This window comes from Blennius ocellaris, assembly GCF_963422515.1.
Source record: "Blennius ocellaris genome assembly, chromosome: 7".
Taxonomy (NCBI): Eukaryota; Metazoa; Chordata; class Actinopteri; order Blenniiformes; family Blenniidae; genus Blennius; species Blennius ocellaris.
This window is the reverse complement of record NC_137656.1, coordinates 26,192,571-26,207,800: the sequence shown is the minus strand read 5'-3', so window position 1 is coordinate 26,207,800 and position 15,230 is coordinate 26,192,571. Positions and strand designations below refer to the sequence as shown.

Below are 15,230 nucleotides of genomic sequence, written 5' to 3'. Positions count from 1 at the left end.
TCAATGGATCTAGTTATATTAATAAATACCACATAGAGAACCAGGAGTTCATATCTCAAACACTACATAGGCATTAATCATCACTCACCACGAGATGTCACAATAAAACGATATGTTGGTTTTTGTGGTTTAGAGCGAAGGCATCCCCGATTTTGTCACATTTTATTCAATTTTTTAGTTAAAAGCGCTCCATGTTTCATTACTGTCTGTAAGTTACACTGTCACCAGGGAAAATGTGCTTGTAATAACAGGAAGTTCTAAGTTCAAAGGTTAGTGGCTGAATCACATCACACTGCTTTTTAGTATATGAAAAAAAATATATGATGTTTTATTTGTGTATTTATTAATTAAACCGGCAACAAATTAGAATCTTTAGACATAAAAAAAATCGAAATAAACCACTTTAAAAAACAACAACAAATCTATTGTACTGGAGGTGCTATGGGGGAGCTTTAGTTATCCTAGGGGGCGCTGCAGCACCCCAAGGGAGTGGGAATGTGGAGGAGACCAGACATATTTGGGGCGTCGAGGGTGTGAAAGGCCTTGAATGTTAACAGGAGGATTCTGAAATGGATACAGGACTGAACCAGGAGCCAGTGGAGCTGTTGGAGGGCTGGAGGGTGGTTGACGGAGGGAGTGCAAGTGATGGTGCAGGCAGCTGAATTCTGGACCAGTTGTAGTTTATGGAGGGGTTTGTGAGGCAGGCCAAAGAGGAGAGAATTACAGTAATCCAGACGGGAAGTGACGAGGCTGTGGATTCGAATGGTGGCCGTGTGGGGGGAGGGGGAGGGGCGGAGACGGTTGATGTTTCGTAGATGGAAGTACGCAGACCGATAACGTTATTGATGTGTGATTGAAATGATAGAGTCCTGTCGAGGATGACACCCAGACTCTTAACCTGGGGGGAGGGGGGGGGAGGTGTTGTCAATGTTGATGGAGAAGCTGCTGGTTTTGGACAAACTGGACTTGGTGCCAATGAGAAGGATTTCAGTTATATTGCTGTTTAAGTCAAGAACATTGAGGGTGAACCAGGTTTTTATTTCAGAAATACAATCAGTGAGGGAGAAGGGTGGGAGGGTGGATGAGGGTTTAGTGGTGAGCAGTAGCGGCACCAGGATTTTGATTGTGGGTGGGCCTCAAGAAAACTGGATGGGCCAGTTAAAATAATCCCCCAAAAAACAACGGGTTCCCCTTCATCTCAGTTTCAGCGCTTTTCTGTGGCACTGAGGACAGCGACTCAGTAGAGTTGTTGCGACAGTGTACCTGTGTGGCTTCACATGCTCTACACAAGGCTCGTCTGCAGAACTTGCAGACCGTGTAGCACGATTGTGTTCATGCTCGTCTCTGGGCTCACTTCTGGGAATAAAATACTTTAGGTTTCATTTCGGGAGTTCTGAGCCGTGTGTCTATCTTCATTTGCTTTTCATTTGTGTTTGTTCAGACGGGGAGACGGAGGATCTCAAGCCCTGGAATGCAGAGGCGACGCAGGGGACCCTGCATAAGGGGCGGATGACGATTTTGACGTCACTGCACATGGTGGTCCACACATGGGGTAGAAGCAGCTGATTGGCTGAGAAGCTTTCACTCAAAGCTTTCCTCACTACTCGCTATCGGCCTGGGTCAAAAGCATGGCTAAAATAGGTGGGATGGACCGAAAATGGGTGGGCCAAGGCCCACCCGGGCCCAATATTGGAAGGTACCGGAAAATATTGCTGAGGGGAAGGAGGTAAATAATGAGGTAGATAATCCCTTGGGGATGGATTTACAGGATTTCAGTTGTGTGAACTGAGTGCAGCCAGAGAGATAAGAAGTGAACCAGTCTAATGGAGTGTGTGAGACACTAATGGAGGACAGTCTGTTGAGGAGGGTGGAGTGACAAATGGCATCAAAGGCCACACTCAGGTCAAGGAGGATGAGGATGATGAGGAGTCCAGAATCAACGGCCATAAGGAGGTCGTTGGTGATTTTGACTAGTGTTGTTTCAGTGCTATGGAGTGGGCGGAAACCGGACTGGAACAATTTCATAGAGGTTATTGTGGGATAGGTGAGAGTGGAGGAAACTGTTTTTCTCTAAGATTTTGGAGATGAAGGGCATATTGGAGATAATTGTTGAAGTTGAAGGGGTCGGCACTGGGTTTTTTGAGAATGGGGGAATACCGTGTTGTTTGCACTTTGAATACATCCACCGGTAACTGTGATCCTTTCCAGGGCCTTGCAGTTGGTCAACAATGAAATCCCCGGGTCCAAGTCATTCCTCTGCCGGTAAAGCAATCTGGCTCTCAATATTCTGTTTAAATGTTTCTCAATTCAATTCAATTCAACTTTATTTATATAGCACCAAATACAACACAGTCATTCCTAGGTGCTTTTAACAGAGAAAATAGAAAAGCCCAACATATCCACATGAGCAAGCAGGTTTGTTCTCAGTAATAATGGTTCTCTTGCAATGTCAGACTTTTCAGAATGTCTTTGTAGCTCATTCCCAACCCAAAATAAAATTAAATCATACTATCCTGGTCCATCGTGGAGCTTAAGCCCCTCAACCGCCTCCATCTTAGACCATACAGAAGGTGCGCTGGATTTGCTTACCCAATTGCCCAGGAATCATTTTATACCTACTTTATGGCCACAAATAAATATTTCATGTGCACATTATAGCTATATAGTGGCCACAATTTATTTATTATTTTACCATGTCATGTCGGGGGCTTCATAATTAACCCTCATCACAACATGTATCCAGTATAGGCGTTTATTAGAAGCATTAGGAAGATCTTCCTGAATGCATATTGCTGTGCCAATGTTTTCATCCACATTAATTTATGAATTTATTAATATATTGTCGATCTTTCATCTACAAGACATTCATTTTGCACCAAAGACATCAGATAATCTATGAATGGATTTAAATGCATGTTCAATCGTACTTCTATATGAAAGCTAGAATCAAAACAAACACTCATGTAATCAGAGCAGACATTGGAATTGAATCATGATCTAATGAAGGGTCATGGAAGGAAACATCGAACCATGATTATACACCAGCTTTAGTTAATTTCTGAAGGGAATTACTTTAGTGCCCCTTACTTATTGCAGTGTTATTTATATGGCAAACGGTAAATTGATTTGTCCTTAATAAGGCTTTTCCACTGCTTCTGCAGTCCACAAAGTGCGTTACTCTGTTGAAGACGTCCACATATTCACACATGCACAATGAAGGAGGCAACGTTCATTTTAGGCTTTGTGTTGCATGACCCAGGCTGATACGTGAGGGTGAAGTTAAACGTTCCCAGGAAAAAGGCCCAGCACACCTGCTGGGCATCAAGGCGCTTGGCATTGTGGAGGTAGGAGAGGTTCTTGTGGTCCATCCAGATGTTGATGAAGGGCTGGGAAGCGCCCTCCAGCTTGTGCCGCTACTCCTCCAGAGCCAGCACCACTGCGAGCAACTCCCAGTTCCCCACAACATAATTACATTCGGCTGAGGTGAGTCATCTGGAAAAAAAACACGCACAGGTGTGCAGTTTAGAACTATTGGTGCATTGACATAGCACATCACCTACCGTGGAGTCTGAGGCATCCACCTCCACTATGAACTGCTGAGTAGGATCAGGATGACTCAACACTGGGGCCTGGATGAACAGCTGCTTGAGCATCCCAAATGCTTAGTCAGCAGCTGGAGTCCACTGGAAGAAAGTGAAGGTAGAGGTGAGTAGAGTGAGTGGTGTGGCTACCTTGGTGTAATTGCGAATGAACCGCCGGTAGAAGTTTGTGAAACCAAGGAAACGCTGCAGCTGCTACGGAGTCATGTGTTCGGGTTACTCTGCCACAGCTCGAACCTCAGCTGGATCCATCTTCACCTGTCCCCGCTCGATGATGAAAGCCAGAAAACTTATAGAATCCACATGGAAAATACATTTCTCAGCCTTAGAAAAAACAGCTTGTTCTCCAGGATGCGCTGCAGCACAAGGTGAATGTGTTGGACATGTTCCTTCAGGTTTCTGGAAAAAAATCTAAATGTCATTCAGGTACACAAAAATAAAATGGTTGATCGTGTCACACATCGTTGATCAAGGCTTCATGAAGAGGCGGAAAAGCCGAGTCAATGAGATGGAACGGGTATTTGTTTTTAACCGTGATGTTTAGTCCTTGAAAGTCGGTACATGGACACAGGGTGGTATCTCTCTAGCTCACAAAGAAGAATCCTGCTCCAAGAGGAGAGGAGGAAGGACAGATAAGCCTAGCAGAGAGAGACTCTTGTATTTATTTCTCTATAGCCTCTCTCACATGTCAGGGCACAATGTACAGGCAACTCAAGGGCAGAGGGGCTCCAGGGAGTAAATTGGTTGTACAGCTGTGAGTTCTGTGTGTGTGTGTGTGTATGGGGTGGGGGGGGGGGGGGGGGGGGGGGTGCCCCGTTGTTTACTGAAGACCTCACTCAGGTTGTGATATTCCGACGGAACAGCAGAGGTCAACCAGGGCTCGCTGAGAGGAGGATAGAGATGAGCTTTAACAATACAAGTGGCAAAAAATGCCCCAACTGGAGTTAGTAGACCAGACAATTTGGGGGTTGTGTTTCTTTAGCCAAGTGAGGCCCAGTACAACAGGGGCATGGGGAGAGTGGAGGACGAGAGGCTTTATTAATTCGCAGTGGTTCCCTGACACTCGGAGGCGTAGGGGGGCCATGCGGTGGGTGAGGCGAGCCAATGTCCTTCCACCCAAGGCATCTACACAGACCGGATCCAGCCGAGTGGGTGACACGAGCAACTTGGGTCGTTAGACTGCTCAGTGTCTTACCGATGTCCTGCAGTGCCTCCTGATGTTGTCCAAGAAAGTATGAAAACAAAAAAATCCAAGGTTGGAAAGATAGATAGTGTGACGCTTTCATGCTTCACTTCTTCCTTGAGTCTTCACACTCTCTCCATGTTCACCTCCACCTTGTTGATTGCTCCCTGTTGCTTTCTTTCCTTGTACCTTCACCACATCATAACAGTTGAGGTGTTTTGTTTGGTTTTTTTTTTGTTAAATCAAGCATGGTTGATCCTGACAGCCCTTTGTTTTGAAATATGCACCATTTGTGTTTGTGACTCTTTTCTTTTTGGTTTACTGGTTTAGGTCATCCATTGAATCATCCAATCTCCAGTTTGTGATGATTTGTTGTTTGCAAAACAGCTAAATGATCAATTACACAGCACAGGAAACCTTCCTAATGGCAAGGCTCCTCACTGTGATAAATACTGTTGAACGACTCAAGGATATGGAAATAAGCCAAGCAAATGATCAGCTCAAATTTACCAAACAAAACAATGTCACTTATTAATACAATGTTGTGTATAATGCTGCTCAGAAATACTGCATGCTTGCTGCACTCCAGTTGCTTTCACACAAGTCTGTGTGAATAAACACAATTATATCAATTCCGTGCTTGCATGTCTTAATATTATTTAAGGAACTAAAATATGCATCACACGCAGTTGCAGGCGTGACAAACATGCAGCCTTGAGCCAAAACCAGAGAATCCAGTCCACCCCACAGAATGGCTTTGTAAAGTTTAAAAATAACCAACAAAATATTGATTGGGATGATCTATTGAATATCACCTGTTGTATTTTGTACTGGAGTAGGGATTTTGTGGTGTTTCAAACGACCAGCACAACACTGAGCCGAAAGATCTGAGAGTTCTTTGTACTTTTGAAGGATCATCAGCATCAAAGTCCCACTGTGAAATTGATTATGCAAAAAGTACACATGAAAACTCCAGCAGAAGACATGTGTTTGTCACATGCCGCTGTATTTTGCACTGTTATAGACACGATAATGCTGAAATTGCATTTCTTTGAATTTGAAATATTGGATTATTCATAATGTCGGCATTCTTTTGTTTTTGCACTAAAAAAAGGAACGTTTGGTTAAAATTAGAAAATGAACAGGTTGTTATGCTGTCATTTCACTCATCTGGCCCACTGGAGAGAGAAGTGAGTATCATGTGGCTCCAGGTCTACGTAAGGTGAGTCGGATTAACATGCCTTACTGTGTCACCTCCCCAGCGCTTCATCCTGTAGGGGGATCCATACCATCAATGTGAGTTTCTGACTTACTCCTTTATAAGAATAGAAAAACACTTAAAGCTGAAGATCTCAGAGACAAATCAAGTTTAATTCAATGTTGAGACTTTTACTACAACGACAGTCTCTCATTTGTGTGTTTCAATAGAGGAGAGAGTTGTTTTAACATTATAGCAGGGTAAGAAGTGCAGTAGTGCAGTGGGCCAGCACATCTTCTGTTTCAGTTGCCTCTGGAAGAAGAGGCACTTCTGAGCCTTTTTAATCAGGCCGGGAGTGTCATGGCTCCAGGCCAAGTCTTGTCTCATGTGTGAATCCCCTTTCTGCCAGCTCTCCAGCAAAGTTCAATTGGGCTTGAGCCTATTTTCATGTTTCCTGAAGTCTATGATGATCTCTTTCATTTTCCAGTTAAGCTTCAGGTCATTTTCTCTGAACCACCCAGGACTTGCTTGAACTTCTTGCCTGTGTTTTGCAAGTCCAGCAAATATTGCATCATCGGCACATTTTAACACTGATATTACAACTGTGGAAACTGCTTGTGGACAAGGAGGAGAGAATTGGAATGCAGCCCTGAGGAACTGTAGGTAGGCGTCTGGTTCGGGACGGTGACCGTGCAGAGGGAGAGCGCAATGACTTGTCGTGACCACCAGGTGGCCGTAAAGAGAGATTGCGATGACCCACGCAGCCACTGGAGGCGCTCGACTCGCTCTTTCTGGGAGTGCGGCGGTTGCTCGGCGACCGGATAAACAAGACGCTTGTGGTCTCACTGAGACAGAATCATTACTGTAACGCCGGAGTTTAACTGGATGTTTCGACATGCAGCCAAACTCCGGTGACGATACAAACGCATCATGGCGGTACAAGTTAGCGGTTTGGATGCTAATTGTAGCTATGTGGAGAGCTTATCTCCATCAGTTGACACACGTGGCGGCGGGATATGCACAGGGTGCACACATGGGAGGTTAATGAAGGGGAGAGAGAGAGAAGAGGATAAAAGGAAGAACGTTCTGGCGAGGCTCGGTTCTGAGTCTCGGATTCTGAGGTGGAAAACCAGAGTCCTGGACTTGCGATGGTGCGCGTGAATGTGCGTACACAACAGATGCTTATCAGCGACACACGAAACACGATTGCAGGTCAGCTTCAGGCTAATCTAGCAGCGCTGGCCAGACAAAAGCTCTCTTACGGTTCCGTTGTGCTGTTTGGTACAGCATCGTCCGTAGTCTGGGCTTTTGTAGGGCCTTGCTTTGCTGCAAGGAAGCTTCAGGTTTGCAGCTGTGTGGGAGCGTAGGCACGGACTGGTCTTTCTGCAGGTCCGTGGAGTGCATTGCAGCTGGGGGGGGGGGGGGGCTCCCAGGATCCACAAAAAAAAAAAGGAAAAGAAAAAAAGTGTAGTCCAAACGGTGTGTTCTGCTCGCCAGCGGGCTGAACCTTGGTGCTGGAATGGACCGGTACAGTCCGGTACGGTTCGGGGTTCCACCGCAAGAATTTGTGAGTTTCCGGAAACAACCGCTCCAAAAGCGGTCACTTTTCCGCTCCCCCTCGGTCGGGGAACCCGGGACTATGGAGCAGGTCTGAGTTTGAGGAGCCGTCTGCTGATTGGTCAGTGATTTACGACACGCCCTCAATATTTTAATACATCAGCTAGAGGAATCCTCTGTTGTCAGTGTGGTCAGCTTTGCACTGGTTGGGTTTTTTTTTTGTTCCTTTTCTTTGCTGCTCAACTTTTGTGTTGGTCATGAAAGAGCGGATGTGAGGCAGTGAGTGGTTATGACTATAGAGGAACACTACATTTCAAGATTCATTTCACTCACAGTCTGTGGAGTAAAGCTGTGGAATAAACTAGGAATGGAGATAAAACAAATATCAAATATGAATCCATTAAAAAAAAAGGTATAAAGGAATGATTCTTGAGCGCTACAGTAATTCCTCTTTGTGAGGGTTTGCTTTTTAATTGGAGAACATTGAATCCAAATGTCACTCAGGTTATTATCAACATCTGTGCAACTGCTGATGTTAAATAAAATTTAAGGAACCTTCACCGTCAGTTGTTGACGTGGACATCGGGGTGTTTGAGGGGTCAGTGTCAATATGTTTTTACTTCTTTCTTTTCATTTTGCAAATAGATGAAGTGAAATATGTTGTTTCCTTTGTTTTTTGTTTTATTCATCTAAATGTTTCTTTTCTTTCTTTTTATGTTTGTATCATGAATAAATAAAGATTCATTCATTCATTCATTCATTCATTCATTCACTCATTCATTCGTATACAAGATTAAGCATTGATTGACAAATTTGCCATAGATTTAAAAAAATTTTACAGACTCACAAATACACAGGATAAAATTTTTGATTTTTTTAAGCTTTGTTGTTTTTGCATAGTTACAAAACTTCACCAGAATGTTGAATCACTAGTCATAGGCTGTCGCCTTGAGTTTCTGAACACTTTCACTGTCCTCTCTCTATTTTTGACAAATCTTAAAAGATTGCATGTTTGAGGTCACGCTTCTCTTAGAAGATCAAAATGAGCATAACTATTGAAGCTCTTGGTCGCAGGAATGTCATAAGAGAGAGCATATGAAAGGTTTCTTTTTGATCATTTCATGCTTTCCTTTCCTGGAAAAGGTTATGTGTGCACCAATTGCAAATCGGAGACAAAGAGCTCCTCTCCATTGTAACGTCTCGAGATGGAGATACCACATTCTCCTGTGCATAAGTATCTGTAAAACCTGAAACAAATAAGAAAACATCAGTGTAACAGGCAGGATCTAAGCCACCTTGGTCCTTGGTGTTCTGTAGTGTTTTTAAACTTATACGTGATTGTTTGTTTTTCCATAAGAATTTTGAGATTTGAGAATCCAGTGTGTTAAAGCAAGTTTTGAAGAATCATTGAAAAGATGTAGTTAATTTTCGGCAGGACCATCATTTTAATTGTTGCTACTCTCCCCATAAGTGATATAGGACGTGTCCTCCACCGAGTGAGGTCCTCTTCTATTGTTTTAATGAGGGGGGTGTAGTTTAAGTGCACCAAGTCTGACAGCTTGGCTGAGATGTTAATGCCGAGGTATTTGATGTTCCCTGGTTTTAGTGGGGTATTTGATGTGTGCTGAAAAATAGAGTTAATAGGCAAGACAACTGATTTATTCCAATTTATAGAATATTCTGACATTGCAGAGAATCTGCTTATTAACTCTATTGTTTCTGGAAGAGAGGTCTGTGCATTTCGCAGGAAAAGTAACACATCTGCATAAAGGCATATTTTATGGGTTATATTTACTGTTCGTATTCCTTTTATGTTATTGTTCTGTCTAATGGCGGCTGCTGGTGGTTCGATAAAAATTGCAAAGAGAGATGGTGAGAGTGGACACTCCTGCCTTGAGCCTCTCTCAAGATTGAACCTTGAAGAAGTTTGACTATTCGTTTTAACACAGGCACTGGGTGAGGTGTACAATGTTTTTATCCAGGAGAGGTCATTTTCTTTGAATCCAAATTTTCATTGGGTAGAAACAGCGAGTAGAAATTTCCAATTGATCCTATAAAAGACTTTTTCTGCATCCAAGGAAGTGATAATGGCCTTTTCTTTATCGTGGTGGTAGTGGTCTATAAGATTAATTAATGTATGTGTATTGTTAGTGGAGTGGTCTATAAGATTAATTAATCTACGTGTATTGTTAGTGGAGTGGTCTATAAGATAAATGAATCTACGTGTATTGTTAGTGGCGTGAAACCCGGACTCTGACCAGGGACCATCTCACTCTGTGGACAGAGTGCTAATCACTGGTTCATAGCGGTTCTTACTCTTAGAATGGCGAGGAGAGTTAACTTGTACAGTTATCTCTTCTTGGTTTTATATTAGTGATGGCATTTTTACTCTTTTTGAGCAACAGTGACAGCATAAGCAGCCATAACCTACGGAATCACAGGAGCGCCACAATTAAAAGGAAATGAATGTGGGAATATAGAGAGAATCAACAATATCAAAAATATACAAAGCTAGTCATTTTATTCTATCTTGTCTTTGCTTATCCCATTTTGTCAATGCTTCTTCTATTTCATCTTTTTATTTTCCATTTGCTTTTCGTCATTGTATTTACTGGATGAGTCAAGCCGTCTGCAACAGACAAAAGCAATACAATGCAAATCAGCAAGGCTGTGGGCGGGGCTAATCAGCAAGGCTGTGGGCGTGGCTTATCAGCAAGGCTGTGGGCGGGGCTTCCTGTTCAGGGTGACGAGTCCATACCTGATCACGCCATTCCTGCTTGAAGGACGTCATTTTGAACATGCTATTGCATTAGAATAAGTTTCAAATCTTTACTTTATTTTCCCTTTTACATATTTATTTCTTGTACAATATTATTCAATATAATTTCTTTGTTTTGGTAATAAAAATATTTTATTTCATTGGCTATGTATTCCCGAATTTTTAAGACTTTTCCCTTGTCTCAATAATTCCTCCATGAGGTTTCCACAGGATGGAGCTTTCCCTCAGCTTTAAAATGAGGTAATATTAGTGTTGCTACGTGGATTAGCGAATGTTTTTGTGGATGTTTTGCCTGGGATCTTTATGCTTAGCACAAGCGGGCGACTTCCCAAAGATGGTGGCGCTATAGGCACGTCTCGTTAACTGAAGGAACTGTGCCCCCTAGAGGCCTGATGGCTCAATCTTGCTACACACAGTTCATGTCTAAGACTTGATATAATCTTAATATAGTCCAGGATCATTTAGGTGTTCTTGTAAAAAGGGGTGTACACACAAAGAGAAGATGCATTTACGCAACATAAGATGTAAGACTATTTTATTAAAAGTGATGTCTCTTGACTGCTGTCTAGACCAGTGTTTTTCAACCTTTTTGAGCCAAGGCACACTTCTGGAGGCACACCACCACCACCACCACCCGAAAATGTTAAAATGTGAAACTCTGTAGCCTATATTAACAATATAAAGTTGTTCTCATCAAAGTTTTATCAACAGGAATCAAATAAATACAAAAAAAAAGTATTTCTCAATTTCTTTTTTTTTTTAATTTGTACTCACTCAGTGTGAAACCTGGACCTGGTGGATATCTGATAGCTGATATCCTGGTTAGATTCTTCCTTTTCAAAAACTTCTCCATCACTGTCACTGACACAGTACTTTGATACAAGATGGTAGCAGCCGCAGGTGGTGGTGATTAACCACACTGTCGTCTGTTAAAGGTATAGTAGAGGATTTTCTTCTTCCGGGTGGATCATCAAAATAACTGGTCCTCCCAATTGTCAATCATTCTGGTGATATATGACGTAAGCCCGTCGTACGTGCTCGTCCCTGCGCGCAGCTCACTCCACACGGTCCTCATCATGCCAGTGGCCGACCCGACGCATTATTCTCGGACATTTTTACACAGTTTCACCCCCTCTGGTGCAAATCTTCTTGTAAAGTGAGCTTATGTGAGCGATGCCGACTAATGACTTGTAAACAGAGCGTGCACGAGGAGAACTGGGCTCATGCATGTCTCTCGCACGCGTTTTAGTAGGCGTTCCGTCTCGGGAGCAGGTACAGCGTTGTGCATGCGCATTTTTTTCAAACGGTGGAGAGGGCGGTTCTTTCCTAAAATTCCTGAAAATCCTCCTGTATACCTTTAAGTTTCATTTCACCGGCAAAGTTCTGTGCTGCCATCTAGTGGTGAAGAGTATTTATACATGATTACTCTGCAACACACTGCTCTCACAGCTGACAGCGGCTGTGAGAGCAAATGATTTTTAGAAAAAAATGTGAAATTGGATTCCCCGGCACACCTGACTAGATCTCGCGGAACAACAGTGTGCCGCGGCACAGTGGTTGAAAAACACTGGTCTAGACTGATGAAATGTGTAAATGGAACCAATTTTAGAATTTATGGTGTTTTTGACAGCTCCCTACACGCAGAACACGCACTGTGCGTAGGGCCCCGCGATCCATGGGGGGCCCCATTTTGCGCAAGTGAATTGAATTTCCCTCGGGATCAATAAAGTATCATCATTCTCTGCAAATGCGCAAAGGATGCGCGTGCATTTTGCAGAGAGGCGCGTAGAGCCACCAAGTCAGGAGAGGCAGGAGAGAGAGAGAAAAAAAGAGACGCAATGATTGAAAGCGCGAAGCGTCACCATCTGACCAATCAGCGGTCAGACGGGCCGACAGACAGTTGTTTACAGGTAGAGAGAGAGAGAGAGAGAGAGAGAGAGAGAGAGAGAGAGAGAGAGAGAGAGAGAGAGAGAGAGAGAGAGACGGCTTCCAAACGTCAATACGATTCGGGAGCTCGCAAAAGAAAGAAAAAGTCCTAACAAGAAGAGGCTCGTGCTTCACTTGAAGGTGGGGATGTTGTTGAAAACTTACCTTCGCTCATCAATGGCACAAGAACGGTTGAGTGGGCTGGCTGTGATTAGCGTAAACTCAGAAGTAGCACAGCAGCGGCCATATGATGAGCTCATTGATGACTTTGCATCCAGAAAATGCAGACGTGTGCATCTGTACAGTTATTGTTCCACTGTTGATAGAGGCTGTTCATTTGATTCGTTAGTAATTGTAATTTATTATTATTGTTATTGTTATTGTTATTATTATTAGTATTATTATATTATTATTATTATGTTATTGGAAGGGGGGCCCCAAAATAAAATCCTGCTTAGGGCCCCCACTTGGCCAGGGGCGGCCCTGCAGCTGTGGAACGAATAATAATCATCATCATCATAATCATCATCATCATCGTCATCATCATCATCATCGTCATAATAATTTGTCTTGTGTAAATGGTCCTCTTGAAGTAGTTTTCAAATAATTTTTGAATAAAAAACTGTAAATTTAGAAATGTAATACTGTAAATGTGGCAGTCTGTTAATGTTATATGTATATCAAATTGCCCCCGGTGACGTGAATTGTATACATAATTACATAAAAACGGATATAAAAAGTTTTGGACCGCGCCTTTACTGCAGCCAATCAGCGCCCTCGGTGTCGATGACGTTGCAAGCCCGTAAACTCCCGGAAGCTGGAAGTTTGTGTGACAGGCCGTGCTCTGTGTCTCAAGACACGACTACTCCCCTCGAAAGTTCGGATAATCCAGCGATTGGCGACAGCAGCGTCGCATTTTCCCGTCAGACGCTCGGACTCGTGTGTGGTTGAGGTGAACGCGGTGATCTCGCGCGAGGCAGGAGGACGTGAAAGAAACATCACAGACGGAGGATGATGGCCTCAAGTTTACCGGCTAACTGCTGCACAGACGTCCATGATGACCAGGCGCAGAAAGTGAGTGTCCCTGTGGACGGCGCTCCCCGGGGCTTGTTTCGGGGTCACCTGCTGTCCCGTGGTCTGGTACTTTAACCCCCCCTGTGAGCTGCGGAAGCCTCCGGGGGCCACAGAGTTCGTTTGGAGGCTGTTTGTGTGTGTAAAAGAGTCGCAGGGAGAGAAAGGCGCCGCCCCCTTTGTCTTCTCTTCGTCTATTGATCGCAGTTGTGCGTCTCTTAGTTGGTTGTTTCGTGTCTCTTCATGGGAACATTTGTTAATCATGATCGTGTGTATGCCTTTATTGTGCTTCTGGAGTTGTTTTGACCTTGCTTAGTGGGGCTTTCTTTTTCTTTGTCAATATTAATGAGTTTCAGATATGTGAAAACATACAACAAAAAAAAGACAAACACCAAGACAATACGATGTATTCTTTTATATGTATGTATGTATGTATATGTATATATATATATATATATGAATCATTTATAATTTATTGTTTATTAATTAATTTTACACACACAATATATCATTTATTGAAAGACTGTACACAAAATAAACATTTAATCCTACCCCTTCTCAATTATTCAATAACCAAATTCTACATTGTCCAGCTTCCCGCATGTCTCATGTTGTATTTATTTTATAATAATTTCGTAGTTTGACATTTCTGTGGCATTGTTTCTATTTGTCTTTTCACATGCATTGTGTCCCTTTGCACCTTCCCCTGACCATTTTATGCTCATTTGTTCTTGTTTTCTGTCAACGTCCTATTGTACTGTCTCTCTGTGACATTTTCCTGATTTCCTTCATGCATCATGTATTTATTGGTTGACTTGTCATGTCAAAGATTGTTGAGTTCTTTTCATTGATTGTGGCAGTTTTTGGTATTTCTTCAGTAGTTTTCTGATCATTTTAAGTCTCTTTGACTCATATTGCATGTACACATGATTGTTTACTGTCTACATCTCACTGGCTTCCTTGTGTGTCCTTCCAACTTTGCATTTGTTATTTTGTGGCGCTCCATAGTTATCTCGTGTCATTTTCTTGTTGTTTGGCAACTCTTGGTCTTACGTTGCTTATTTTTCATGTGCATTACATATTTCATGTCATGTTTTACACATTAAATGGTGCTTTGTGTTAGTTTTCTCTATCTTTTTCTCATTTTGCATGGAGTTCTGTGTCTTTTCGGAGTATATTTCTATCAGTTGGTGGACTATCTTTTTTTCGTACTGTTGTAGTTGCTATCCGTTTCACAGTATTTTTTTTCATACCTATTTCTTCTTATCTTGTGTTTAGATATCCAGCACATATAAGCACAGTAAGGCCTTTTCAGGGAGAGTAAACAGCCTCAGACCTATGGTTGCACTTTAAATGTCACTGTAGGATTCACTTGCTAATTTGACCTTAAGTAAATTTCCCTGGTTGAAGCTGGTTCCTCCTCTGAATATTTCTTCCAGCAATCAATCCACACCTTGAAGCAATGAACGAATAACTACATATCTTATTGGAATGTCTGGGCTTTGCCCATTTCCTTGTGATTTGCTCTCAGTTTGTTTCACACTGCTTGGTAATTACTGAATACCAACCTGTGATTTGATGGTTTATTATCTGAAGCTATTTAACATTAAGGTCAATTTTGTGTATTACAGCATTGCATTAAAAAAGTAAAACTTCAACAAAGTCTGCACCAGCCAGTTTTGGCAATAATAAAAAGAAAATCCCCCCCCCCCCCTTTTTTTTTTTTTAATGAGATGAACCAAAGTTGGAGGTGGCCTCTGGTCAGCTTTATCGTTCTGCATAAAGGGACAGAAAAGAGAGAAAATGTATTAGATGACAATTGCAAGGCCTTCATCAGCAGCTTTTTAGTGTGGAATATCTAACGTGTCGTACAGACAGGTTCAAGGAAAACTCTTTGCCAAAAGAACGAGAAGATTG

General features: G+C 42.6%; 1 protein-coding gene across 3 annotated transcripts in view; it reads left to right on the top strand.

Moving 5' to 3' along the window:
- The first annotated feature begins 13,084 nt into the window (after window positions 1-13,084).
- The window catches only part of hk2 (hexokinase 2), a 67,789-nt gene continuing 65,643 nt past the window's right edge, over window positions 13,085-15,230 (top strand). For all 3 annotated transcript variants that reach the window (XM_080499835.1, XM_080499834.1, XM_080499836.1), the window contains exon 1: window positions 13,085-13,316. In XM_080499835.1, coding sequence (XP_080355961.1) covers window positions 13,254-13,316 — 63 coding nt within the window. In that variant the 5' untranslated portion in view covers window positions 13,085-13,253. The remainder of the gene's footprint in view (window positions 13,317-15,230) is intronic.